Source organism: Pseudophryne corroboree, chromosome 6 (assembly GCF_028390025.1).
Source record: "Pseudophryne corroboree isolate aPseCor3 chromosome 6, aPseCor3.hap2, whole genome shotgun sequence".
NCBI classification, from domain to species: domain Eukaryota; kingdom Metazoa; phylum Chordata; class Amphibia; order Anura; family Myobatrachidae; genus Pseudophryne; species Pseudophryne corroboree.
Window position 1 is genome coordinate 141,482,787 of NC_086449.1, and position 26,660 is coordinate 141,509,446.

Genomic DNA, 26,660 nt, shown 5'->3' on the forward strand with positions numbered 1-26,660 from the left:
ACGGGGGAAGGGGAGGGAGGCATTATGTGTTATTGTGTGTGATTGACACAGCAGGCAGTGGTATGTCTACATATATAAGAGTGGACACGGGGATCTCTGCTCAGCATCCCTGAGACCTCACAAAGTGACTGGATTCATCATGGAAAACAAACGGGTATTTTTTGACATAAGTGCGGATGGGATTCCTCTTGGCCGTGTAGTGATGGAGGTACAGTGATTGCTTTATTCTTATATTTTACTATATATGAGAGCTGCAGTGGTTTGGAAAACTGGGTCAGGGTGGGGGCTCGTTCTTCCTTGGCTCTAGTTTGCGGCCAGGGCGAGCCAAGAATTGTTTAGATAGCCCTGGTCAATACTGTTTGTAATGGCGGCACAACAGCACTTCTTTTGTAAGCCAGGATATGTGACTAGGTATCACTTCTGCATTTTCTCTTTTTTTTCTGTGCAGCACTACAAGTCTCAGCACACTAGCACCTCTTATTATAGTTAAAATTAGGATGCTCAGTCCAGCAAATCCCCCCACCACCACCCCCCTATAATTTAATGCTAACCTATGAAAATTCTTTGTACTTTCAACATCACCCTAGCCTCAGCCTCTATTACACCATGGTATTTAGCATAGACACAAATGACTGTACCACTTTTCCACAGCAAGCTTTGTAGGTCACCTGTGTGACTTGTACAGGCCCGTCGTTTTGTTTCAGCATGACATCACTAGGTGCTTACAGAGAGGCACAAGTTGTGTTGTGCTGTTTTAAATGCCCGTTGGGAAATTTCTCCTTGGGAGAATTTCTCCAGTTGATACAATATTAATTCAGTATATCATAACATATAACTTTGGGTACAGGCTACACTTGTATTAGTTTCCTGGGATTGTCTGATGTACAGTAATTGCAGCATCTGTAGGTGGCAGCTGGCATTTTAGGCTTTTTAGTCCTGTACCAAATAATGTCAAAACTGATGCGATTATTATAGAATAAGATTGCCACATTCATATGTGTAATTTTTCATATTAGATGTATGAGATAGATAGATAGATAGATAGATAGAAAGAATTATGTGATTTGTACTGTAAACTCTTTATCCACTGTATACTGTTTAACCAGTAAGAGTTGTCAGTAACGATCACAGGACGACACAGTTCCTAATTCAGACTGCATCACTGAGCCCATTGCGGAGTTGCACTGCACGTGCGCACTACGGGAGGCCAGTGAGATGCTAACAGCATCTCAGGGCTGCGATCAATAAGTCAGAGGTGGTCGTGGGGCAGGAGGGGGCACGCCAACCGCGTTAGAACGCCATTGGCGGGGCACGGTCCGGACAACGCAGGCGTGACCAGACCATTGCGGGGGTGGGCCCGGCGGCTGCGTGACGTCACAAACAGCCGCAGCGACCCGGGACATGGCGGGTAGTGGCCTGCCACTGCGCAGGAGCTGTGCTGGCAGGGAGCTACTCAGCGGGTGCAAAAGCATCGCCGCTGTGTAATGCTTTGCACCCTTGGGGCCTGACATGCGGGGCGGGCTAGCCCTGTGCTGGGCGTCCCCCCACATGTCGAAGTAGGTGATCATAGATGTGCTAAATTTAGTACATCTACTATCAGATCTGAATTACCCCCACAGTGAGGTGTGGGAGCCATCTGATTTGCTTCCTGGTGAATTGTGAGACCACCGTGCTGTACTGAATGTATAAAATCCGCTATGACGTCGCTATGGTAATGAGTGAGAACCTAGAGATGCCAGTATAATCTGATTCTAATAACAGCTGACATATCCTTGGGGATATCCCAAAATATGTATTACACTGTAATAGTGCTGGCAACAATGGAGATCCATGATAATCTGTTATACCATAGTTTTCTAGTCTCTCGATCCAGCCTTCTGGATCTGCCTATGTCACTGGGGAAGTGGGCCGTCCAGGGGTTTGACGCAGTTTAACTGTGAATCACGGCCTCACACCTGTTGCCCGAGTCCACCAATTGTGGCCTTGAGCCGCGATGACACGGTTCCCTGTAGCACACTCCTGCAGTTCCCCCTGTGCCTGCCCTCTGGGATGCCTGTAGAGCTTGGGGGAGATGTACTAATCAGTGATAAGAGTGGAGAGGAGAGCCAGTGGAGAAGATGCCTATGGCAACCAATCATTTGCTCTGTATAATTTTATAGTATGCAAACTATAAATGTTACATCAATGCTGATTGGTTGCCACTGGAAACTTCTCAACTGGCTCACTTCTCCACTGTTTTCACTGCTTAGTACATCTCCCCTATTGATAAGTATGACTATACCGATGGTTCCACTCTAATACTGTGCTCCTCGGCCAAAAGAAATACCTAACAGTCTTGTTATATTAGATAGTAAGGCCCAAACAGCTTAATAGTTAATAACGGTTTATGTCCTAACAACTTAGTTGCTGCAAAAGAACAACACATTCATATTTAATTAAGCACAAGTACTAATGGGACGGGCAGGGCACAGCTTCTCAGGTCCCGGAATCTGACTGGAAACTGCCACCCTTATGTTTCACATTGGTCTTTGTAAATACTCACTGTAAATCACCATTCAATTTCCAGTGGTTGACTTTTATATGTCCATGGACGAAATATATTATTTTACACCCCCGAAAGACATGGTACATACTGTATGTGGCTCAGCTGGATGGACTTTAAACTATCACCGTCCTTTCTGACCATGATTCCTGTGCCACCTCATCAGTAGTGTCGGAGACGGCTTACCATGTCTATAGTTCAAATTTGGGATCTTATCATTTACCCCCTTTCCTGTTGGTGGTGATGTAGTATTGGTGTTGTTTGACACTGATTTAGTTACCCTTATTGATGGTTCCTTCCAGCCGAGTGGATCTCTCTTTCTCTTTCTTGCATCTCCTTTGTTCTCTGTCCCCTCTCACGTCTTCTTTTTCCCCTTTAAAAAAATTTTTTTTCTCTTTATTTTTGACTATAATGGAATCTGATACTCCTTATTTTTTTATTTTAAACATATTTTCTGTACGTTATTGGTTTATCATTTTTAATGGATACATATTTTGGAGGACCGTGTTATCTGTTCTCATGTTTTTATGTGCCTTTAATCCATAGCGTACTATTTGTATCATTAATTTGTACATGTTCCTTATGTGGCTATTTTGTTCTGAAAAACTTCCTTTGAAAATAAAGAATTTATACAAATTTTTTTTCCAGTGGTTTAGCCTAGTCTGCCAGCTCTGCGCACATCTCACAGGCACTTTAAGAGTGACCTGGTCAGTGTCCTGTAATCGCCTAAGAATCGCTATGACAGAGGTTCTCAAACACGGTCCTCAAGGCACCCCAACGGTCCAGGTTTTAAGTATATCCATGCTTGACCACAGGTGACTTAATTAGTACCTCAGTCAATTTGATTAACGATCTGTGCTGATTTATGGATATCCTGAAAACCTGGTTCGCTGGGGTGCCTTGAGGACCGCGTTTTAGATCTTCTGTGCTTTGAGCACCATGCATGGTTTTGTATGGGTTAATGCACAATACAGATTTACTGACAAAAATGCAATCATTTTATATACCTGTGCAACCTCTTCAGTGTACCATGCAACCTGCCCACCCCAGTTTTAAGGTGAATACACACTTAAAGATTATCTGTCCAATTTTTCTGATTGGAGATAAAATCTGGTAATGTATGGGAGCAAATGACAATTGTCCGTTTGCTTCCAAAAACTTAAAAATGGTTAACATTGGTCGTTCAGATGAATTAGTTAAATCAAATGGATACTACCAATTTGTCTGAACGTCCATTTTTGTATGTTGTAGTGTTTGGTCAATTGTGATTTGCTCCCATACGTTACCAGATTTTCGTTCCAACCAGATTGGATAGATAATCTTATATTATGTATCCGTGTTAAGAATGATCATCAGTAATCATCAATGTTTTCAGCTCGTTGGTAATGGTTTTGGCATGCAATAGCTGGATTGCGATGGTTGCCGCTATCATTTGTTTCCTTCCAATGTGTGTTTTCCCGATATTTGGTGATGTAATACACCACAGGGAAAAACAGTGGCTCAGGGCAAAGCTCATTTACACATGCACACAAGTGCACCATCGAATGGTTTAGATAAGTTGGTTATATGCCATCGTTAGGCAACATTTCTAATGGCCATCCCTACCCAGGATGCAGTCTGTTGTTCACTGGGTTGCAATGCATAGAGTAAGTGTATGCACATCTCAGTCATCCCCAAGGTCAGTGGCCAGTCACAGCCAAGTATTAGCGAAATGATGAAGTCCTAGCCCAGCCCCGCAGTGCCCCTGTGACTTCATTGAGTGGAACCACTGTGTTATATTATTTTACCAAACGGTTGTACTATAGCAAGTCAGCATATAAAGTAAAATATTAAAAAGGTAGCCTTTTATACTAACCAATCACGTGCAGCATTTGCCAATGGATTATTGGACCATGCGTAAACCACAAAACTATCCTCCAAGCCAATTACAATCCAATACAATCTGATCAGAATGAATATGTGGAACAAAAGGTGTGTGGCCAACAGATGAGATTGGCTGAAGATCTGAGTGCCCAAAACACAAACACTTATGCACCTACAGCAAATGTTCCCTTTTTTTTATGGTTATGCATATAGTACATTATATGAACGACATGTAATGCAAGACATGTTATATTACACATTACAGCAGAGCTAACATGCATACCAAATGGAGACAAAGCAAGATATAAGACCCCAGCTCAAAAGAGCTTACAATCTAAGCAAAAAAGAGCTATTGAAGTTATTCATTGCTGGGAGATATCTAATAATAGCTGCTGCGACTGGTGCAATGATCCATAGCATTAGGACTCGGTATAACGTCAAAGCAGAAATGTGCAAATGGACGAGACGCCAGTACACAGATTCCTTTACTGCTTGGGAAAGAATAGATTTCATGCTTTCGGCTCAACTAACCGACATCAGGGATGCCCCCATAGCTGGCTAAGCCTTGAAACAATGGAAGTACATTCTACTCAAAGATCAAAGGGATGACACTGGACTGCTATGATACCTCTACCTCTTGTATCAGTTAGACATTGCTAATAAATTGTAAGCTCCTGGGGCAGACTTCTGATCCCCTATTGTTTCATCTAGATGTATCATCTGTGGATCTGTAGCTTCCCAATATATAGCACTGTGGAGTACGTGGATGTCTATGCAGCTGTATGTGTCATACACACATTAAATGTTGACTATTTACAGAAGCGTCAGAAAAGGATGTGCAGAGGTAATGTACTGGGGCTGTGCAGAGGTAATGTACATAGCTGACACAGCGAGTATGCATACTGAACATATGGGTATGCGATGGGCCATACAAAAATATAGGAGCAGATGTCGACTGATTAAAAGAAGGACGCTGGAATTACTTCTCCAATCTGACTAATCCGCAACCAGCCGCCCTGGAGCCACTTTAAACCCCCTCCACCCTCAGCATGTCTATCATGAACTGGTTACTATCCCTGGCTTAACATGCCAGCATATAAGGGGTTAAATGGTAGCAACTCCACACAGCTGCATGCATTTTCTAAGCAACATTCAGCTCAAGGCGGCTTAAGAGAGTCTATAGCAGCAGTATGGAGAATGGGAGCCTGCGTGATAAGATGTATCTGCAGTGTGTCAGTTGCTCTCTTTAGTTTTCTGCAGGAATTAGGCTGAGCACACTGCAGTGTCTGTCGCCCCAGGGTGCTGCTGCCTGTGGGCGGAGCTATGACGTTACATTGTGTCAGGGCGGAATCTAGGACTGGAAGGTATAATCTATCACTGGGAGCATTGCCAACCCTTCCTGGTATAGATGTACATACAGAACTAGAATAACATGCACGAGGTATATCATTTATGTACAAGGCATAGATCTAACATTTTATGCCTAAATAATCAGCTAAGAAATGACTCTGCCAACCATAAATGTAGCTAAGGCTACAGTATTAGTCGGCTGTCGGGATTCCGTCATCGATCTGCTGAACTTTTTCTGAGTTCCGGCGTCAGCATTCTGATGGGTGTCGGTATTTTGGCTTCCGGGATCCTGATAGCTGGCATATTGACCACATCCCTAATACATACCTCCCAACATGACCCTCTCCATGAGGGACACAATGTTCTGTTCCTGGACGTCCCTCTTAATTTATGATTGCCATCACTTGTGCTGAAATACCTTTCTTATCCATTAACCTGTTCAAAACCGGTGATGGCAATCTTACAATCATAAATTAAGAGAAAAGTCCAGAAGCAGAGCATTGTGTCCCTCCTGGAGAGGGTCGTGTTGGGAGGTATGCATAATATAATACACTTCACACACAAACGAAACACATAATAAATGTATGGTTTAAAACCTACAATAAATAAACAAAAAAAGACCTTGCTCCCACCAAATCCTTAACCAGCCCAAAGTTAGACGTCCTGCGCTGGGTCACATGGTAATACAGTATATGTTTTTTTCTGCTATAGTGACAAGCAGCTCCAGGCAGGGCAGGGCAGGGACTTGTGACTGGTGGAGGATTTTGGGAGGGGAACATGCTGCATTGTATTTTTTAATTTTCACAGTGCACAAACAAACAGGGCCTGTGCCACAGTTAGACTGGATGGCGGTCATTAGGTCGACATACATTGGGTCGACCACGTTTGGTCAACATGCATTAGGTCAACATGATCACTAGGCCGACATGGTCATTAGGTCGACATGTACTAAGTCAACATGGAAAAGGTCAACATGAGTTTTTCACAATTTTTTGCATTTATTGACCTTTTTCATACTTAACGATCCACGTGGACTACAATTGGGAACGGTGACCTATGCCGAGCTGTAGCGGAGTGAGGCACCGTGCCCGAAGCATGGGAATCGAAGCGAGCCATGCAGGGGGTTACGGGGCACTAACTGGAGTTCCCCGTCCCTTTTCAAAGAGAACAACACCAAAAAAAGTAAAAAAAACTCATGTCGACCTTTTTCCATGTCGACATAATGACCATGTCGACCTAGTGATCATGTTGACCTAATGCATGTCGACCAAACATGGCTGACCCAATGTATGTCGACCTAACTCATGTCGACCTAATGAACCACACCCAGTTAGACTAACTTAAGTCGTTGCTTTGGGTACCAATGGTTAAGGGTCACTCATCTTGGAGACAGTGTATGACAGTGTATACAGAGTCACGATTGGTAGCTCTCAAACCTCTGAGTAGACAATCATTGTTCGGAAAGGAACAATGATTGTTTAATGCGTATGTACAAAGGCCCTCATTCTGAGTTGATCGCTAGCTGCTTTCGGTCGCAGCGCGGCGGTTAGGTGAAAGAGCGGCATTTCTGCGCATGCGTATGGGCCGCAGTGCGCACACGCAAAGTACTTTCACACAAAACTATGCAGTTTTACACAAGGTCGAGCGACGCTTTTCTGTTGCTCTGTTGATCGGTGAGTGATTGACAGGAAGTGGGTGTTTCTGGGTGGTAACTGACCGTTTTCCGGGAGTGTGCTTAAAAACGCAGGCGTGTCAGGTTAAAACGCAGGCGTGCCTTGGGAAACGGGGGAGTGGCTGACCGAACGCAGGGCGTGTTTGTGACGTCAAAGCAGGAACTAAACTGACTGAGGTGATCGCAAGGTAGGAGTAGGTTTGGAGCTGCTCAGAAACTGCATGAAAATTTTTACGAGCAGTTTTGCTAACCTTTCGTTCGCACTTCTGCTAAGCTAAGATACACTCCCAGAGGGCGGCGGCCTAGCGTGTGCACTGCTGCTAAAAGCAGCTAGCGAGCGAACAACTCGGAATGAGGGCCAATATTGGGTGTTCTCAATCATTAGGAAATCTGTCAGGTCAGTTGGTCAGCAGTGTGTACCACACATAAAATGATCGGGACTATTTATGAATATATATTATTGCCTTGACCTATACATCGAAGGTGCTATTGCTGCCAGAAAGTAAACCGTCTGTCGGCAGCAAAGCCAAGTTTGGGCTTCCAGGGAAGTGCACATGCAAGGACGTAGCTATAGTAGGTGTGGAGGGTGCGGCTGCTAGGGGGCCTGGCCCTCCCCCTTCACCCAGCATGTAAAAAACCGCCAGGTCAGTTGGTTGGCAGTTATGACACTACAGTACATGTGTGTCCTTTACTGTCATTGCCGCAATATGTATGCCGACAGCTGCAACCAATGGTGATCCGATGCCACATTTTCAGCCGCAGCACTCGGATCTGCGATGCCAGCAGGAGGTGCATTTTTTCTTCAGGCGCCTCCTGCGGCATTAGCCTTTTTTTCCATGGGAACGCTAACAGTGCATGTTTTATAGAGCTCCTCGGTTTTACAATTAAAATAAATACCTCCACCAGTGGATCTTTTCAAATGCGTCAGTGAGTGATGACTACGCCTGTGCACCACAATGAAGTCAAAATGTGAATATTCACAGTGATGACTGTTATGATGTCGACATTGCTATAATGTTGGTACGTGGTGAAATGTCAACATGTGAAGCTCCGACATTCTGCACGGACCGGCAGTGAAGGGTTAGGGCGATGTTTTTCAAACATGGTCCTCAAGGCACACACAGTCCAGATTTCAGTGATAGTCAGGCTTCAGCAAAGATAGTTAAATCAAAATAACTGAGGTACCAATTAAGTCACCTATGCTCAAGAATAGCTATCCCTAAAACCTGGACTGTTAGTGTGCCTTGAGGACTGAGGTTGGGAACCCCTGGGTTAGGGTTAGGCTGTGGTAAGGGGAGGTTAGGGTTTTGTTGCCAGTGGGTGTGGTATAATAGATCTACAATGTCTAGGTAGACGGTCAATAACATATGGCCGACATGCATTAGGTTTTCAGGTACGAACGATCGACAGATAAAAGATCATAAGTGGTTAAGGTCGACAGGTACAGGAGGTCGTCAGGGTGAAAAGGTCAACATGACACTGGTCAACACAAGTTGATTTTTTTAGGCCACTTCTTGAATATTCCATTAGTATAAACGTGTACGCTCGTCGCGCTTCAGGCAAGATCACTATTCTCAACAGATTTCCACGTGGATAGTAAATCAAGCAAATGTTGGCATGTCTTGAAAAACCCAAAAACCATAGTTCGACCACTTGTGTGTCAACCATTGACCTTTTGTACCTGTCGACTTTCATCTGTTAAACTACTGTATGTCGACCTTTTGTACCTGTCGACTTTTCATCTGTTAAACTACTGTATGTGGACCATATGGTTTCGACCTATTAACTATCTACCTAGACACTGTAAATCTATCACCTGGATACCAATATGGGTGAGGAGGCTAGAATTAGGTACTAGGAGGAGGGTTAGGCATACTCACACCGCCGCAAGTCACCATCACCTGACCGAAAGATAACGCTGGAGCTGCCAGGTAAGTCACTGATAGGCCAGCAGGAACGTTTTGTCAACATTGTAATCTTGTCAATATTTCAGCAGTGTTGACCTGGTCAATGTCTATATTGAGAGCATGTCGACATTATGACCACATCAACCAGGGTCGGACTGGCCCATAGGGGCATAGAGTATACCCCCGGTGGGCCTCACTGCCGGTGGGCCTCACTCCCTCCTCTAGGGATCAGGTTTTAGTCTGTGCACTTGAATTATACATAAGTTACATTATACTGCACAGGGCTATGGTGTATTCACTACAGTGCATTGTTGTTATTAATCTGGTACATTATCATGCAGGGACTAACAAGATTTGCTATCTAATCAAACAATCTCTATTAGTTAGCCAAGCCTCTGTGGTGGCTGGCCACACCCCTAAGCATGGGCCTCTATAACTACAATTCCCTGGTGGGCCCTTCAAGCCCCAGTTTGACACTGATGTCAAAATTCTCATGATGAATGTCGACAAAATATACCACGCCCCTGTGCAACCACTAGGAGATCTGTAAAATATGCACTGTTAGGGGTTCCTGAGGACTGGAGTTGGGAAACACTGATATAATCACTTATACATCCCAGTAAAGACATTTATATTAGAGATGAGCGGGTTCGGTTTCTCTGAATCCGAACCCGCCAGAACTTCATGGTTTTTTTCACGGATCCGAGCAGACTCGGATCCTCCCGCCTTGCTCGGTTAACCCGAGCGCGCCCGAACGTCATCATGACGCTGTCGGATTCTCGCGAGACTCGGATTCTATATAAGGAGCCGCGCGTCGCCGCCATTTTCACACGTGCATTGAGATTGATAGGGAGAGGACGTGGCTGGCGTCCTCTCCATTTAGATTAGGGTTGAGAGAGAGAGAGAGAGATTGACCTGAGGCTGTGATACTGTAGAAGAGAGTGCAGAGTTTAGTGACTGACGACCACAGTGACCACCAGACAGTGCAGTTGTTTGTTTTATTTAATATATCCGTTCTCTGCCTGAAAAAAACGATACACACAGTGACTCAGTCACATACCATATCTGTGTGCACTGCTCAGCCCAGTGTGCTGCATCAATGTATATATATATCTGACTGTGCTCAGCTCACACAGCTTATAATTGTGGGGGAGACTGGGGAGCACTGCAGTGCCAGTTATAGGTTATAGCAGGAGCCAGGAGTACATAATATTATATTAAAATTAAACAGTGCACACTTTTGCTGCAGGAGTGCCACTGCCAGTGTGACTAGTGACCAGTGACCTGACCACCAGTATATATAATATTAGTAGTATACTATCTCTTTATCAACCAGTCTATATTAGCAGCAGACACAGTACAGTGCGGTAGTTCACGGCTGTGGCTACCTCTGTGTCGGCACTCGGCAGCCCGTCCATAATTGTATATACCACCTAACCGTGGTTTTTTTTTCTTTCTTTATACATACATACTAGTTACGAGTATACTATCTCTTTATCAACCAGTCTATATTAGCAGCAGACACAGTACAGTGCGGTAGTTCACGGCTGTGGCTACCTCTGTGTCGGCACTCGGCAGCCCGTCCATAATTGTATATACCACCTAACCGTGTTTTTTTTTTTCTTTCTTTATACATACATACTAGTTACGAGTATACTATCTCTTTATCAACCAGTCTATATTAGCAGCAGACACAGTACAGTGCGGTAGTTCACGGCTGTGGCTACCTCTGTGTCGGCACTCGGCAGCCCGTCCATAATTGTATATACCACCTAACCGTGGTTTTTTTTTCTTTCTTTATACATACATACTAGTTACGAGTATACTATCTCTTTATCAACCAGTCTATATATTAGCAGCAGACACAGTACAGTGCGGTAGTTCACGGCTGTGGCTACCTCTGTGTCGGCACTCGGCAGCCCGTCCATAATTGTATATACCACCTAACCGTGGTTTTTTTTTCTTTCTTTATAGTCATACTAGTTACGAGTATACTATCTCTTTATCAACCAGTCTATATTAGCAGCAGACACAGTACAGTGCGGTAGTTCACGGCTGTGGCTACCTCTGTGTCGGCACTCGGCAGCCCGTCCATAATTGTATATACCACCTAACCGTGGTTTTTTTTTCTTTCTTTATACATACATACTAGTTACGAGTATACTATCTCTTTATCAACCAGTCTATATATTAGCAGCAGACACAGTACAGTGCGGTAGTTCACGGCTGTGGCTACCTCTGTGTCGGCACTCGGCAGCCCGTCCATAATTGTATATACCACCTAACCGTGGTTTTTTTTTCTTTCTTTATAGTCATACTAGTTACGAGTATACTATCTCTTTATCAACCAGTCTATATTAGCAGCAGACACAGTACAGTGCGGTAGTTCACGGCTGTGGCTACCTCTGTGTCGGCACTCGGCAGCCCGTCCATAATTGTATATACCACCTAACCGTGGTTTTTTTTTCTTTCTTTATACATACATACTAGTTACGAGTATACTATCTCTTTATCAACCAGTCTATATTAGCAGCAGACACAGTACAGTGCGGTAGTTCACGGCTGTGGCTACCTCTGTGTCGGCACTCGGCAGCCCGTCCATAATTGTATATACCACCTAACCGTGGTTTTTTTTTCTTTCTTTATACATACATACTAGTTACGAGTATACTATCTCTTTATCAACCAGTCTATATATTAGCAGCAGACACAGTACAGTGCGGTAGTTCACGGCTGTGGCTACCTCTGTGTCGGCACTCGGCAGCCCGTCCATAATTGTATATACCACCTAACCGTGGTTTTTTTTTCTTTCTTTATACATACATACTAGTTACGAGTATACTATCTCTTTATCAACCAGTCTATATATTAGCAGCAGACACAGTACAGTGCGGTAGTTCACGGCTGTGGCTACCTCTGTGTCGGCACTCGGCAGCCCGTCCATAATTGTATATACCACCTAACCGTGGTTTTTTTTTCTTTCTTTATACATACATACTAGTTACGAGTATACTATCTCTTTATCAACCAGTCTATATTAGCAACAGACACAGTACAGTGCGGTAGTTCACGGCTGTGGCTACCTCTGTGTCGGCACTCGGCAGCCCGTCCATAATTGTATATACCACCTAACCGTGTTTTTTTTTTTCTTTCTTTATACATACATACTAGTTACGAGTATACTATCTCTTTATCAACCAGTCTATATATTAGCAGCAGACACAGTACAGTGCGGTAGTTCACGGCTGTGGCTACCTCTGTGTCGGCACTCGGCAGCCCGTCCATAATTGTATATACCACCTAACCGTGGTTTTTTTTTTCTTTCTTTATACATACATACTAGTTACGAGTATACTATCTCTTTATCAACCAGTCTATATATTAGCAGCAGACACAGTACAGTGCGGTAGTTCACGGCTGTGGCTACCTCTGTGTCGGCACTCGGCAGCCCGTCCATAATTGTATACTAGTATCCAATCCATCCATCTCCATTGTTTACCTGAGGTGCCTTTTAGTTGTGCCTATTAAAATATGGAGAACAAAAATGTTGAGGTTCCAAAATTAGGGAAAGATCAAGATCCACTTCCACCTCGTGCTGAAGCTGCTGCCACTAGTCATGGCCGAGACGATGAAATGCCAGCAACGTCGTCTGCCAAGGCCGATGCCCAATGTCATAGTACAGAGCATGTCAAATCCAAAACACCAAATATCAGTAAAAAAAGGACTCCAAAACCTAAAATAAAATTGTCGGAGGAGAAGCGTAAACTTGCCAATATGCCATTTACCACACGGAGTGGCAAGGAACGGCTGAGGCCCTGGCCTATGTTCATGGCTAGTGGTTCAGCTTCACATGAGGATGGAAGCACTCAGCCTCTCGCTAGAAAAATGAAAAGACTAAAGCTGGCAAAAGCAGTAGCACCGCAAAGAACTGTGCGTTCTTCGAAATCCCAAATCCACAAGGAGAGTCCGACTCCAATTGTGTCGGTTGCGATGCCTGACCTTCCCAACACTGGACGTGAAGAGCATGCGCCTTCCACCATTTGCACGCCCCCTGCAAGTGATGGAAGGAGCACCCGCAGTCCAGTTCCTGATAGTCAGATTGAAGATGTCAGTGTTGAAGTACACCAGGATGAGGAGGATATGGGTGTTGCTGGCGCTGGGGAGGAAATTGACCAGGAGGATTCTGATGGTGAGGTGGTTTGTTTAAGTCAGGCACCCGGGGAGACACCTGTTGTCCGTGGTAGGAATATGGCCGTTGACATGCCTGGTGAAAATACCAAAAAAATCAGCTCTTCGGTGTGGAAGTATTTCACCAGAAATGCGGACAACAGGTGTCAAGCCGTGTGTTCCCTTTGTCAAGCTGTAATAAGTAGGGGTAAGGACGTTAACCACCTCGGAACATCCTCCCTTATACGTCACCTGCAGCGCATTCATAATAAGTCAGTGACAAGTTCAAAAACTTTGGGTGACAGCGGAAGCAGTCCACTGACCAGTAAATCCCTTCCTCTTGTAACCAAGCTCACGCAAACCACCCCACCAACTCCCTCAGTGTCAATTTCCTCCTTCCCCAGGAATGCCAATAGTCCTGCAGGCAATGTCACTGGCAATTCTGACGAGTCCTCTCCTGCCTGGGATTCCTCCGATGCATCCTTGCGTGTAACGCCTACTGCTGCTGGCGCTGCTGTTGTTGCTGCTGGGAGTCGATGGTCATCCCAGAGGGGAAGTCGTAAGCCCACTTGTACTACTTCCAGTAAGCAATTGACTGTTCAACAGTCCTTTGCGAGGAAGATGAAATATCACAGCAGTCATCCTGCTGCAAAGCGGATAACTGAGGCCTTGACAACTATGTTGGTGTTAGACGTGCGTCCGGTATCTGCCGTTAGTTCACAGGGAACTAGACAATTTATTGAGGCAGTGTGCCCCCGTTACCAAATACCATCTAGGTTCCACTTCTCTAGGCAGGCGATACCGAGAATGTACACGGACGTCAGAAAAAGACTCACCAGTGTCCTAAAAAATGCAGTTGTACCCAATGTCCACTTAACCACGGACATGTGGACAAGTGGAGCAGGGCAGGGTCAGGACTATATGACTGTGACAGCCCACTGGGTAGATGTATGGACTCCCGCCGCAAGAACAGCAGCGGCGGCACCAGTAGCAGCATCTCGCAAACGCCAACTCTTTCCTAGGCAGGCTACGCTTTGTATCACCGCTTTCCAGAATACGCACACAGCTGAAAACCTCTTACGGCAACTGAGGAAGATCATCGCGGAATGGCTTACCCCAATTGGACTCTCCTGTGGATTTGTGGCATCGGACAACGCCAGCAATATTGTGTGTGCATTAAATATGGGCAAATTCCAGCACGTCCCATGTTTTGCACATACCTTGAATTTGGTGGTGCAGAATTTTTTAAAAAACGACAGGGGCGTGCAAGAGATGCTGTCGGTGGCCAGAAGAATTGCGGGACACTTTCGGCGTACAGGCACCACGTACAGAAGACTGGAGCACCACCAAAAACTACTGAACCTGCCCTGCCATCATCTGAAGCAAGAAGTGGTAACGAGGTGGAATTCAACCCTCTATATGCTTCAGAGGTTGGAGGAGCAGCAAAAGGCCATTCAAGCCTATACAATTGAGCACGATATAGTAGGTGGAATGCACCTGTCTCAAGCGCAGTGGAGAATGATTTCAACGTTGTGCAAGGTTCTGATGCCCTTTGAACTTGCCACACGTGAAGTCAGTTCAGACACTGCCAGCCTGAGTCAGGTCATTCCCCTCATCAGGCTTTTGCAGAAGAAGCTGGAGACATTGAAGGAGGAGCTAACACGGAGCGATTCCGCTAGGCATGTGGGACTTGTGGATGGAGCCCTTAATTCGCTTAACAAGGATTCACGGGTGGTCAATCTGTTGAAATCAGAGCACTACATTTTGGCCACCGTGCTCGATCCTAGATTTAAAGCCTACCTTGGATCTCTCTTTCCGGCAGACACAAGTCTGCTGGGGTTGAAAGACCTGCTGGTGACAAAATTGTCAAGTCAAGCGGAACGCGACCTGTCAACATCTCCTCCTTCACATTCTCCCGCAACTGGGGGTGCGAGGAAAAGGCTCAGAATTCCGAGCCCACCCGCTGGCGGTGATGCAGGGCAGTCTGGAGCGACTGCTGATGCTGACATCTGGTCCGGACTGAAGGACCTGACAACGATTACGGACATGTCGTCTACTGTCACTGCATATGATTCTCTCAACATTGATAGAATGGTGGAGGATTATATGAGTGACCGCATCCAAGTAGGCACGTCACACAGTCCGTACTTATACTGGCAGGAAAAAGAGGCAATTTGGAGGCCCTTGCACAAACTGGCTTTATTCTACCTAAGTTGCCCTCCCACAAGTGTGTACTCCGAAAGAGTGTTTAGTGCCGCCGCTCACCTTGTCAGCAATCGGCGTACGAGGTTACATCCAGAAAATGTGGAGAAGATGATGTTCATTAAAATGAATTATAATCAATTCCTCCGCGGAGACATTGACCAGCAGCAATTGCCTCCACAAAGTATACAGGGAGCTGAGATGGTGGATTCCAGTGGGGACGAATTGATAATCTGTGAGGAGGGGGATGTACACGGTGATATATCGGAGGGTGATGATGAGGTGGACATCTTGCCTCTGTAGAGCCAGTTTGTGCAAGGAGAGATTAATTGATTCTTTTTTGGGGGGGGTCCAAACCAACCCGTCATATCAGTCACAGTCGTGTGGCAGACCCTGTCACTGAAATGATGGGTTGGTTAAAGTGTGCATGTCCTGTTTTGTTTATACAACATAAGGGTGGGTGGGAGGGCCCAAGGACAATTCCATCTTGCACCTCTTTTTTCTTTTCTTTTTCTTTGCGTCATGTGCTGTTTGGGGAGGGTTTTTTGGAAGGGCCATCCTGCGTGACACTGCAGTGCCACTCCTAGATGGGCCCGGTGTTTGTGTCGGCCACTAGGGTCGCTAGTCTTACTCACACAGTCAGCTACCTCATTGCGCCTCTTTTTTTCTTTGCGTCATGTGCTGTTTGGGGAGGGTTTTTTGGAAGGGACATCCTGCGTGACACTGCAGTGCCACTCCTAGATGGGCCCGGTGTTTGTGTCGGCCACTAGGGTCGCTAGTCTTACTCACACAGTCTGCTACCTCATTGCGCCTCTTTTTTTCTTTGCGTCATGTGCTGTTTGGGGAGTATTTTTTTGAAGGGCCATCCTGCGTGACACTGCAGTGCCACTCCTAGATGGGCCAGGTGTTTGTGTCGGCCACTTGGGTCGCTTATCTTAGTCACACAGCGACCTCGGTGCAAATTTTAGGACTAAAAATAATATTGTGAGGTGTGAGGTGTTCAGAATAGACTGAAAATGAGTATAAATTATGGTTATTGAGGTTAATAATACTATGGGATCAAAATGACCGCAAATTCAATGATTTAAGCTGTTTTTTAGTGTTTTTTGAAAAAAACACCCGAATCCAAAACACACCCGAATCCGACAAAAAAAATTCGGTGAGGTTTTGCCAAAACGCGGTCGAACCCAAAACACGGCCGCGGAACCGAACCCAAAACCAAAACACAAAACCCGAAAAATTTCAGGCGCTCATCTCTAATTTATATGCACCTAAAAACACTTTTCTTGGCTGAAATACACATGCTGGCTATTATTATTTTCCATTCATTAAGTGACACCTGCTAGCAACCTCCTATATCCTATACTTTTCTTATGTCCGCTAACAGCCTCCTACACCGTCCTTATACCCACATACTACCTTATTTTCCACTAGGTTGGGGGTTCAGGGTGTTATCATACACTTCACATACATACTTGACACAATGGCCCTCATTCCGAGTTGTTCACTCGCTAGCTGCTTTTAGCAGCATTGCACACGCTAAGCCGCCGCCCTCTGGGAGTGTATCTTAGCTTTGCAGAATTGCGAACAAAAGATTCGCATAATTGCAAATAGAAATTTCTTTGCAGTTTCTGAGTAGCTCGGGACTTACTCTGCCACTGCGATCAGTTCAGTCAGTTTCGTTCCTGGTTTGACGTCACAAACACACCCAGCGTTCGCCCAGACACTCCCCCGTTTCTCCAGCCACTCCCGCGTTTTTCCCAGAAACGGCAGCGTTTTTCCGCACACACCCATAAAACGGCCAGTTTCCGCCCAGAAACACCCACTTCCTGTCAATCACACTCCGATCACCAGAACGAAGAAATTTCTTCATTAAGCCGTGAGTAAAATACCTAACTTTTTGGCAAATTTCTTGGCGCAGATGCACTGCGAACATTGCACATGCGCAGTTTGCGACAAATCGCTCCGTTGCGAAAACCACTAACGAGCGAACAACTCGGAATGAGGGCCAATGCACGATGACTGCGACTTGACATTTCAAAGTGAACGGAATGAATCAACTTTCTGATTATATTGGGGGGAAAAATGCAGCTTATTACTGTACAATGTCTTAGTACAGTACTTGCTGCGGGTTACCGAATCTGCACCTTAGTGCGGTCAGACATTGCCATAGAAGCAGAGTTTTCTGTATTGTTCAGATATAAGTATATATTCAGCACCATAAAACTGGCCTGGCATTCAGACGTGGCAACTTTAAACATGCTCAGAGGGGAACTGATCACAGATTATTTCCTTTCTGATTAATGAGTGTGACATAAATACTCAGTCCTCCTCTGAGTCAGAGACGTAACTACAGGAGACAATGGAAGACAGTTGCCTCCGGGTGCCGACAGGGCAGTAGAGAGCCTGGCTGGGCCCAGGTACTTCTCAGGGGGTGTGGCCAAATCATAGGAGGCGTGGCCATGAACCTTTAGGGAAAAATACAGATTTTTTTTATTTTTAAGCCCATTCCTGGCCACACTGCTGAGGAGAAAAGCTGTTGCTGCTGCCAGGTAAGGGGGGTGACCTGGGACCCCACTAGGGCCACTTCATCAGCCCTGGGCCCAGGTAATTTGTACCTCCCCCCACGCCTCTCGGTGCCCGTGGGCACCAACCCTGAAGGGAGCACACTGATCTCTCCCATTGCTCCAGGTTATGCATTATGTGCCCCAGAGTGGCTATAAGCAGGGAGCCCAGGAGGCATGTGCTGTGGTCCTCCCTATCTGGGTGCTGCTGGGGTGGCAGAAGTGAATGTGGAGGGTGTGACAAATGGGACATTCATTTGCATCCAGCGATATAAGACTTGTATGCATAGGCGTCGGAATGGGGGGGGGGGGGGGCAAGGGGGCAGCTTGACCCCCCCAAACATGATCGAGGCGCAGGCGCTGGTGCGGGGGAGCCCTTCCTTCCGCATCCCCGTCAGCAGCTACAACTTTAAAAGCAATGTGCTGCCGCAGGCAGGGTGCGGGGCCCCTTCTGTACTGCCCGGCTGTCTCTTCACTGGTGATGTATTACTGGGAGGAGGCGTGGCTGTGGTCCCGGAATGCGACGCCTCCTCCCAGTAATGCATCACCAAAGAAGAGACAGCCGGCCAGTACAGAAGGGGCACTGCACCCTGCCTGCGGCAGCACACTACTTTAAAAGCCGTCCACGGGGATACAGAGGTAAGCGCTCCCCCGCACTGATGAGGGGGGAGGGGTTTGAAGGAGAGGAGACCGGCACCACGGGAGGGGGAGGAGGGGGGCGGAGGTTGAAGGAGAGGCGCAAAAATTAAATTCAAACTTGCCCCCCCCCCTGCGTGAAATCATTCTGGCGCCCCTGCTTGTATGTAATGTTTACGTGTATATTGTAATGGAGTCTGTGACACAACATGGTTGCAAGCCTGTCTTCTAAGTGAATCCATAGCTACATAGAGTAGATGACACTGATGTATAGTGGGGAGCCAGAGGTTAGTTTATGGCCCTTACCTTATCTAAGAAGCTATAAACTATAGTTAGGAGGAACATCACAAGTCAAGAAACTTGACCACTTGAAACTTAAAATAAAGCCAGCTGGAAGAAGTAACTCTGGTTTCTCACTGCCCAGGTACACAGCATTGAGTGAGTTAAGGAAACGGTGGGGGCTGCAGCTGTGAGGGGGTTATATCTGTCCCTCTCACCCACACTGGGTTGTTCATTCCTGAGGGAACAGCCAAGAGCTGGGGATGCACCATATATTTTACATTGTGAAATCCCTCCACACTGAAGGCTCACCTACTGCTAAGTTAGGTTTTCTGAAATTATTTTCCCTTTTGTTTTATTTGAAATTGTATCCTAATCATTGTTTACTTTTAAATATTTCTCATAATCTTTGTCACTCTTTTTTAACTGAAGCTCTGAAGATATTCTTGAAATTAAACATCTAATTTTTAATTCTGGTCTGTGTTCTTATGCCCAAAGGCCTCATGGTCCATACTATGATTTTGTGATGTATTAATAATTGTGTGTATAGGCCAAAGCGAAGATAGCCTTGCGTTTAGTCGCTAAAATCATCTTGCTGGTGGCAGTTTTGGGTTTAAAGTAATTCAGTAGTCACGCACGGTGATTCTCGGATTGGTGTATCTGGAGAATTGGCCGGTGGTCGTGACAGAGGGTAAATGTGATCTGCAGGAGGCAGGTCCACTCCCATAGCAGTCGGCACCTATGAAGAGAGACTTCATCCCGAGTGCACACTCCCCCATTCCTCCTCGCCGCTGTATAGGGGGCACAGGCAGCCGCACAGGGGCTGTGTCTCCCTTAGGAGATGATCCGGACCGGGTCCTACTAACAAGCTCGGGCCCATGTAATACGTACTCACCCCTTATCATCTTGGTGCCCCTGGAGTGAGTATGTGTCTGGTTACTGATGGGATGGGGTGTTCAGGGCCGGTGCAAGGTTTGTTAGCACCCTAGGCAAAACTTCGGCCTACTAAAATTGATGGACAAAACAGATACACCCCATCATGAACAATCACACTGTATATATTCAAAGCCAATGTATAGTATGGATATCCCTGAAACATGATCTGCCTCCTACTGTATATGAGGGAAGGTAACATGATATCAGAAGAACAGTGTCTTTTGAGAATTGAAGGAACTGGGGCAGTATTGTGATATATACATACTCCTAGCAGTCTTAGGTGAAGCTCTTTCTGTAAGGTCAAAAATAAATAACACTGGGTTACAATGCAGGGATGTGCAGCAGTTGGGGAAGCATTGCACCATCTAAAACCAATTAATATTAACTGAGGGCCCGGACTGTACATATGCCATTGCCTCCCTTGCAGGACACAAGTAGTGACAGCAGGTACCAGGCACACGCACACACAGCATGCCAGGATGACAGCACTACACAGCCTCAGCAGTGCCCCCACCAGGCCAGGCTCCAGCCACAGAGGAGGATGCACTTGGTATCACCAGTGCTGTCACAATCACACTCTCATGAGTCCATATAGTGCTGCTGTTAGTTGCCCATGCTTCCACAAAGAGTTGCAGGGATGGACAAGCCTGGTGAAGCTGTGACACAGGACCTGGGCACGTGAAGGGTGAGGGGATGACATGGGACATGAGGGGGAAGGGAAGGAGGGACACAGGACCTGGGGACATGTGAGGAAGTGACAAGGGAACTGGTCACATGAGGGGTTGACATTAGACATAAGTGGGGCAGGCAAAGGAAAGACACAGGACCTGTGGACATGAGGAAGGGGGGGGTGAAACAAGACATAAGGGGGAGAGGGGAGGAGGGACACCGGACCTGGGGACATGGGGGGGTGGAGAGGGGGAGGAGGGACACAGGACCTGGGGACATGAGGGGGGTGGAGAGGGGGAGGAGGGACACAGTACCTTGGCACATGAGGGGGAAGGTGGTGACATGGGGGGGGGGGGTGGAGAGGGGGAGTTGGGACACAGGACCCACCCAGGCACATGAGGGGGGGAGAAGGTATCATGGGTCCTGGGGACGTGAGAGGGGGAGTAGGGACACAGGACCTGGGGACATGAGGGGGGGGGGGTGACACGGTACCTGGGGAAATAGGAAAGAAGGGTGAATACAGGATTCCGCACTGCGCTGGTGGTCCAGCGCTGTACGAGCCAGGGGAGGGGGGGGGGGGGTAGGGGGTCTTTCCTCACCTCGGACTAGTTTCTCCTCTTCCGCCAGGCAGCTCTGGCTCTTATCCAACGCTGTGTAAGCGGCTCTGGTCGGGGTGGTTTGGCCATGTTTCTTGGCAGTAACCGGTGAGAACTTAGCAAACTACAAGCGACACTCCTCTCCAGGAGCTAACAGTGCCGGCCAGTTACAGCTTCTGTGCATGCACAATGTCACCATGACGCTCTGTCTTCCTGCCTGTGAGACTGACAGCATTGCATCCTCTATCCCTGGTGCTGATCTCTATGGCTGGGAGTCTCTTGTGCCTGACTCCCTGAGCAGCTGTCTGGTCACAAACACTGCTCTGCATTAGGCCCGCCAATAGAACCCTGGTCTTTCAGAGACATCTTTATTTTTTATTTCAGGCAGCCTCAGCAGGCCGCCCCCTCAGGTCCCATCGCCCATAGGCAGCTGCCTAAAGCTGTCTAGTTGAAGCGCCGGCCCTGGGGGTGTTAGTAGTAAATGCAAGCAGAAAGGGGCACCAACAACTATCACTTACACCACAGCTCTGAGAACATGCAAAAGAGCATTACTGCACCTGTATGACTGTGACTGAGGGTAGATGATATTATGAGGATCAGTGGGGGCGAAGTAGAATGGGCGAGGGAAAGGGGATTAATGATGAACTAGCAGATGTGGCCAGTTTCAAAAAGGCAAAGGTTTGCTGGGCGGAACATTTTACACCTTTTCACCCCCCTAGGAGTCAAATTTCTAAAAATCCCTGCTTAGTGGGCGGCTGCAAATAACTGTCACAGTTGTCAGACCACCCAGCAGGTCACATATTCCAGGTCACCCAGCAGGTGCACAGGGAGAGTTCACCAGCTGTCACATTTCCAGAGCACAATGGTGATGCACTGTAAATGGCAGGTAGACATTTTGCCACATAACTCCGAAACGAGGCAAACAATTACAGCGCCAATATTTTTCTGCAAATCTACGGATCAAGACCTTTAATTTGGTGTATGTTCAGACAACAGCATCATAGAAATATGTCAGTCATAAAAGTTATCCTTCTGCTATTAATATATAGGATGATGGGGGAGTTAATAGTGACAGATTAATGATGGAAGACTATAGGTGTTAATGATGATACATGAGGGAGGAGGTGATGTTGGATGGTTAATGATGGAGGAAGGAAGGTTGATCATCGTTTATAAAGGAGATTGGGAATCTGTGGGTTAGTGCACTCTGTTTTACCCCTCCCGGATATACTCATTTTCTTTAATGTCCAGATCGCTTAGCTTAGAGGGAGGTACAGCTGAAAATGTGTACTATTCTAACCATAACCCCATACACTGTGTATACATCATGCTTTGCTAATCTCTGTTCTCGTTCTTCCTTAGCTCCGGTTTGATGTTGTGCCAAAGACTGCAGGTATGCAGCAAATTGAGGTCACTGAGATATAAATGCATCTCTCACTGTGTATGACGTGCACAATCACTGCAGGCAGCAGCAGCCGCACACATCACGTGCTCTGATCCTCCTGCTTACAGCATCCCAATGACTTGTTCTGCACCTTATACACAGATGATTTACCTACATTGTGCTGATAACATACAGTTCCACTCCCTCATAACTAACTCATCATATCCAAGCGTTTTATCCTCTCCTGTCCACCTCTCTCATTGTATCTGTCCAGTCCTTGTCACTCTTGATTCCTTTCTCCATTTTGACTTTACCATCTTTGGAATAAGTTTCTCTTTCCGAACTGTATTGTACTACAATGTTTACAATGTTCTAAATTACCCTTTTTGTTTTCCTTTATCGCTGCAGAAAACTTTCTTAAACTTTGCACAGGGGAAGTTGGCTACGGGTACAAGGGCAGCACTTTCCACCGCATCATCCCCAGCTTCATGTGCCAGGTGAGACAAGGCGGCACAAAGCATCTTTACTTTTAGATACCTCCTTGATACAAATCTATGTAGTCTCTGCCATTACTGTCTCTGCACTTCCAAAACATTTTTCTTGCTGTATTTCATGTCACTTTTTCCAGTTAACTTATATTCTCTCTTTCTCCCATTACTAACTGTATCTCTACCTTTGACCTGTTTATCTTATTGCTGTCTTTCTCTTCTTCATAACAAGTTGCATCTCCCCCTCTCTCACATTATTATCTTCCTACCTTCTCTCTGGTTGATAACTACCTAGAACACCACCTCTCATATGTCTCTGTGTCCTTTCTTTTTCATAACCACCTGGATATACACTTAGCAATTTCTCCATCTCTGTATTTTGATTTTCTCTCTGTTCTCCAAAGCCAGCTGGATTTCCACTGTTTCCTTACTATCTTCCAACTTACACTGACTTTTGCATGTCCACTGATCTCCCAACCTTCTATCTGTTCCCCATAACCACCTATCTCCATACAGTATGTTATTTTGTGACTGATAACTGCCTGGAAACTCTACTCTCATTTTTTTCATCTCTCTGTATTCTTTCTATTTCTGTAACCACCACCTGGTTATACACTTACTATTCTATTTCTCTAATTCTGTCTTCTGTATAAGTAGGTGGGTCTCTTCCCACTTTCTCAGTTCCCTGCCTTATACCTGTTCTCCATAACTATCTGGATTTCCTCATCTTTCATTACTACAGTACATCCCAGTCTACACTGTCTTCTCCATGCGTTGGTATCAATATACTGGCGCCCGACACCCCGGCGGTCAGAATCCCGACAGCGGGATGCCGGGCGCCGGAATGCCGGCAGCGGGGCGAGCGCAAAAAAGCCCCTTGTGGGCACGGTGGTGCGCTATGCGTGCCACACTATTTATTCTCCCTCCAGGGGTGTCGTGGACACCCCAAGAGGGAGGATAGGTGTCGGTATCACGGTGGTCGGGATCCAGACAGGCGGGATATTGAATGCATCACCCTTCTCCATATGTACCACAATCCCCATCTGTTACCTTATTACGTCCCAACTTTTTGTCTGTTCACCATAACCACCAGAATTTCTACCTCTTACTGTATTATATCCATACCAACTCACTTTTCTCCATAACCACCTAGAACTGATTATTTTGTTTCCACCTACTTCTCCACACTTGGATCACCAACCTTATTACAACCATTGCTTCCTCTTCCCTTCACTCACCTCTAGGGTGGTGACTTCACCAATCACAATGGTACAGGGGGTAAGTCAATTTATGGTGGCAAGTTTGAAGATGAGAACTTTATCCTAAAACACAATACCCCAGGCATCCTCTCCATGGCCAACGCAGGACCCAACAGCAATGGCTCTCAGTTCTTCATCTCAACCATCAAGGCTGACTGGTAAGAAAAAAGGGCAGTACAGTATGAACACACAATGCAGAGGTCTGCAAGGGAGAAATGAGGCAACAAATAATTTACATATTTTACTCTTTCACTAATCTCTATCTTGCAGGCTGAATGGAAAACATGTGGTCTTTGGCCATGTAGTCGAGGGGATGGAGGTGATAAAGAAGATGGAAAGTTATGGCTCTAACAGTGGGAAGACCAGTAGGAAGATTGTTATCTCTGAATGTGGCATTCTAGATGACACAGCCACCGCTTGACAGCAACGCATATATAGCATGAACCAACTCATCATATGTTCGTCACATATGATAGTTCAACAAGTAAAGGCTGCCCACAATAGTAATGCTTCTGAACCACATTGCCAACTTTTGCCATAGCCTAATCCATAAGAACAATGTGTGGCTAGCTCTCATCGATTGCTTGGCAATGCCCACTATCTATCATGGGTGATGCCCATTAATTGATGTGGCCTTTCAACAAGTCCACTAAAAGATGTCTAAATATAATGTAATAGTTGTCAGCTATACAAATTGGAGGCAGTTGTTTGTGGCCTAAACCAATATTCACGAGAATGCAGACTAACAATCACCTAGCAATGTGTGCCTTATACTAGTGATAATACTAACAGAATCCTACCTCATGAATTATTGATCTAGCCTATAACTGCCCCGTGTGTGGATAATGGGTGGACTCCTCTAGTAACCTCTGCACCCATAGCTGTAGCAAGAGTGTGAGATGCGGGCTGCAACTTACAATGACTGAACATAAAATTTTGCACCCCAACATTTACTATATAACTGAAGTCATGTGCGCTGGTCAGCGACTACCTCTGTTTAATATTTCTCATTTTCAGAAGAGAAATGTATTTGTCTCATTGGGTTTTAATAGACAATATAAACTGCAGTATAGTGTTATCATAAGGCCTTTCACGGCATTTGATAATGAGATGTTATTACACACATCAATAACCACCTGTCCTTATTGAGAAAGTTTTATGTTCACCTTAAAGTGCCTCTACCGTTCTGCAAACATACATGCCATTGCTGTGGAATTTTCAATTTGCACCTTAAAATTAATGAAAAAAGAATAAAAAAAATGCTGAAAAATCCTTGAAAGTGAGTAGTAATAATAATAATAATAATAATTATTATTATTATTATTATAATAATAATAATAATAATAATAATAAGTTAATCATCACTCCGTCACTGCCTGCATTGACAAGTGTGTATGAACTTGCCGATACCGGGAACCACCGATATCGCTAGGTAGACACATCGTCTAGTGTGTACCCAGCTAGAGCCGAGAAATGGCTTGTAACGCTCCTATAATGGTCGGCACCAGGAGGTAGCACCTTGTGCGCAGCACAGCCGACCTCCCGATCCCCATAGAGGACCCGTTTATAGCGATGTGTGATTTATATACATTTATTACATTAAATAATGACTAGATTAAAAAGTAAATATAACATTTCGAAAAAACTCTATTATTTTTAATGCCATGGTCAATTACAACAAGTTCATAAAGCTGCAGTGCCATCTACTACGTAATAATATCGCTATACTTTACCAACGTCCAACCCATTTTTGCAACACATTAGACAAAACACAATGTCCAACAGCAACAACATCATTCCCTCTAAACACCTTTGATAATAGACTGCCTGTGACTTCTTCTATTCCAAGCAGAGATCTGGAGGACTTTGCCGTCCCATTCTCACTATTTACTGTATGAGGAGCAACACTCTGCAAGTCTACTGTTTACGTCTGGAAGACCCAGCTCAGGATCCTTACATTTATTTACTGTTTATTTGATGTTTGAACTTATAAATAAAAATACAAAGTCTATATATTAAATTTGTTTAACTGTACACTGTGAGGGTGATGGGGTAAGTACATGGTGGACACTGTGAGGGTGGTGGGGTAAGTACATGGTGGACACTGTGAGGGTGGTGGAGTAAGTACATGGTGGACACTGTGAGG

The 26,660-nt window shown here is 45.6% G+C and overlaps 1 protein-coding gene across 1 annotated transcript; it reads left to right on the forward strand.

Annotated features, from left to right (window-relative positions):
- LOC134936728 (peptidyl-prolyl cis-trans isomerase-like) lies at positions 1-26,534 on the forward strand. Its single transcript, XM_063931924.1, has 5 exons — positions 1-208; positions 22,746-22,776; positions 23,176-23,264; positions 24,500-24,672; positions 24,785-26,534. The coding sequence occupies exons 1-5, from the start codon at positions 140-142 to the stop codon at positions 24,933-24,935; spliced, it is 513 nt and encodes a 170-aa protein (XP_063787994.1). The 5' UTR covers positions 1-139; the 3' UTR covers positions 24,936-26,534.
- Positions 26,535-26,660: the final 126 nt, after the last annotated feature.

Coding starts and splice junctions, on each gene's coding strand:
- LOC134936728 (XM_063931924.1), top strand. CDS start 140: ATGGAAAACAAACGGGTATTTTTTGACATAAGTGCGGATGGGATTCCT. Junction 209..22,745: donor TTGGCCGTGTAGTGATGGAG/GTACAGTGATTG, acceptor GTTCTTCCTTAG/CTCCGGTTTGATGTTGTGCC. Junction 22,777..23,175: donor TGTTGTGCCAAAGACTGCAG/GTATGCAGCAAA, acceptor TTATCGCTGCAG/AAAACTTTCTTAAACTTTGC.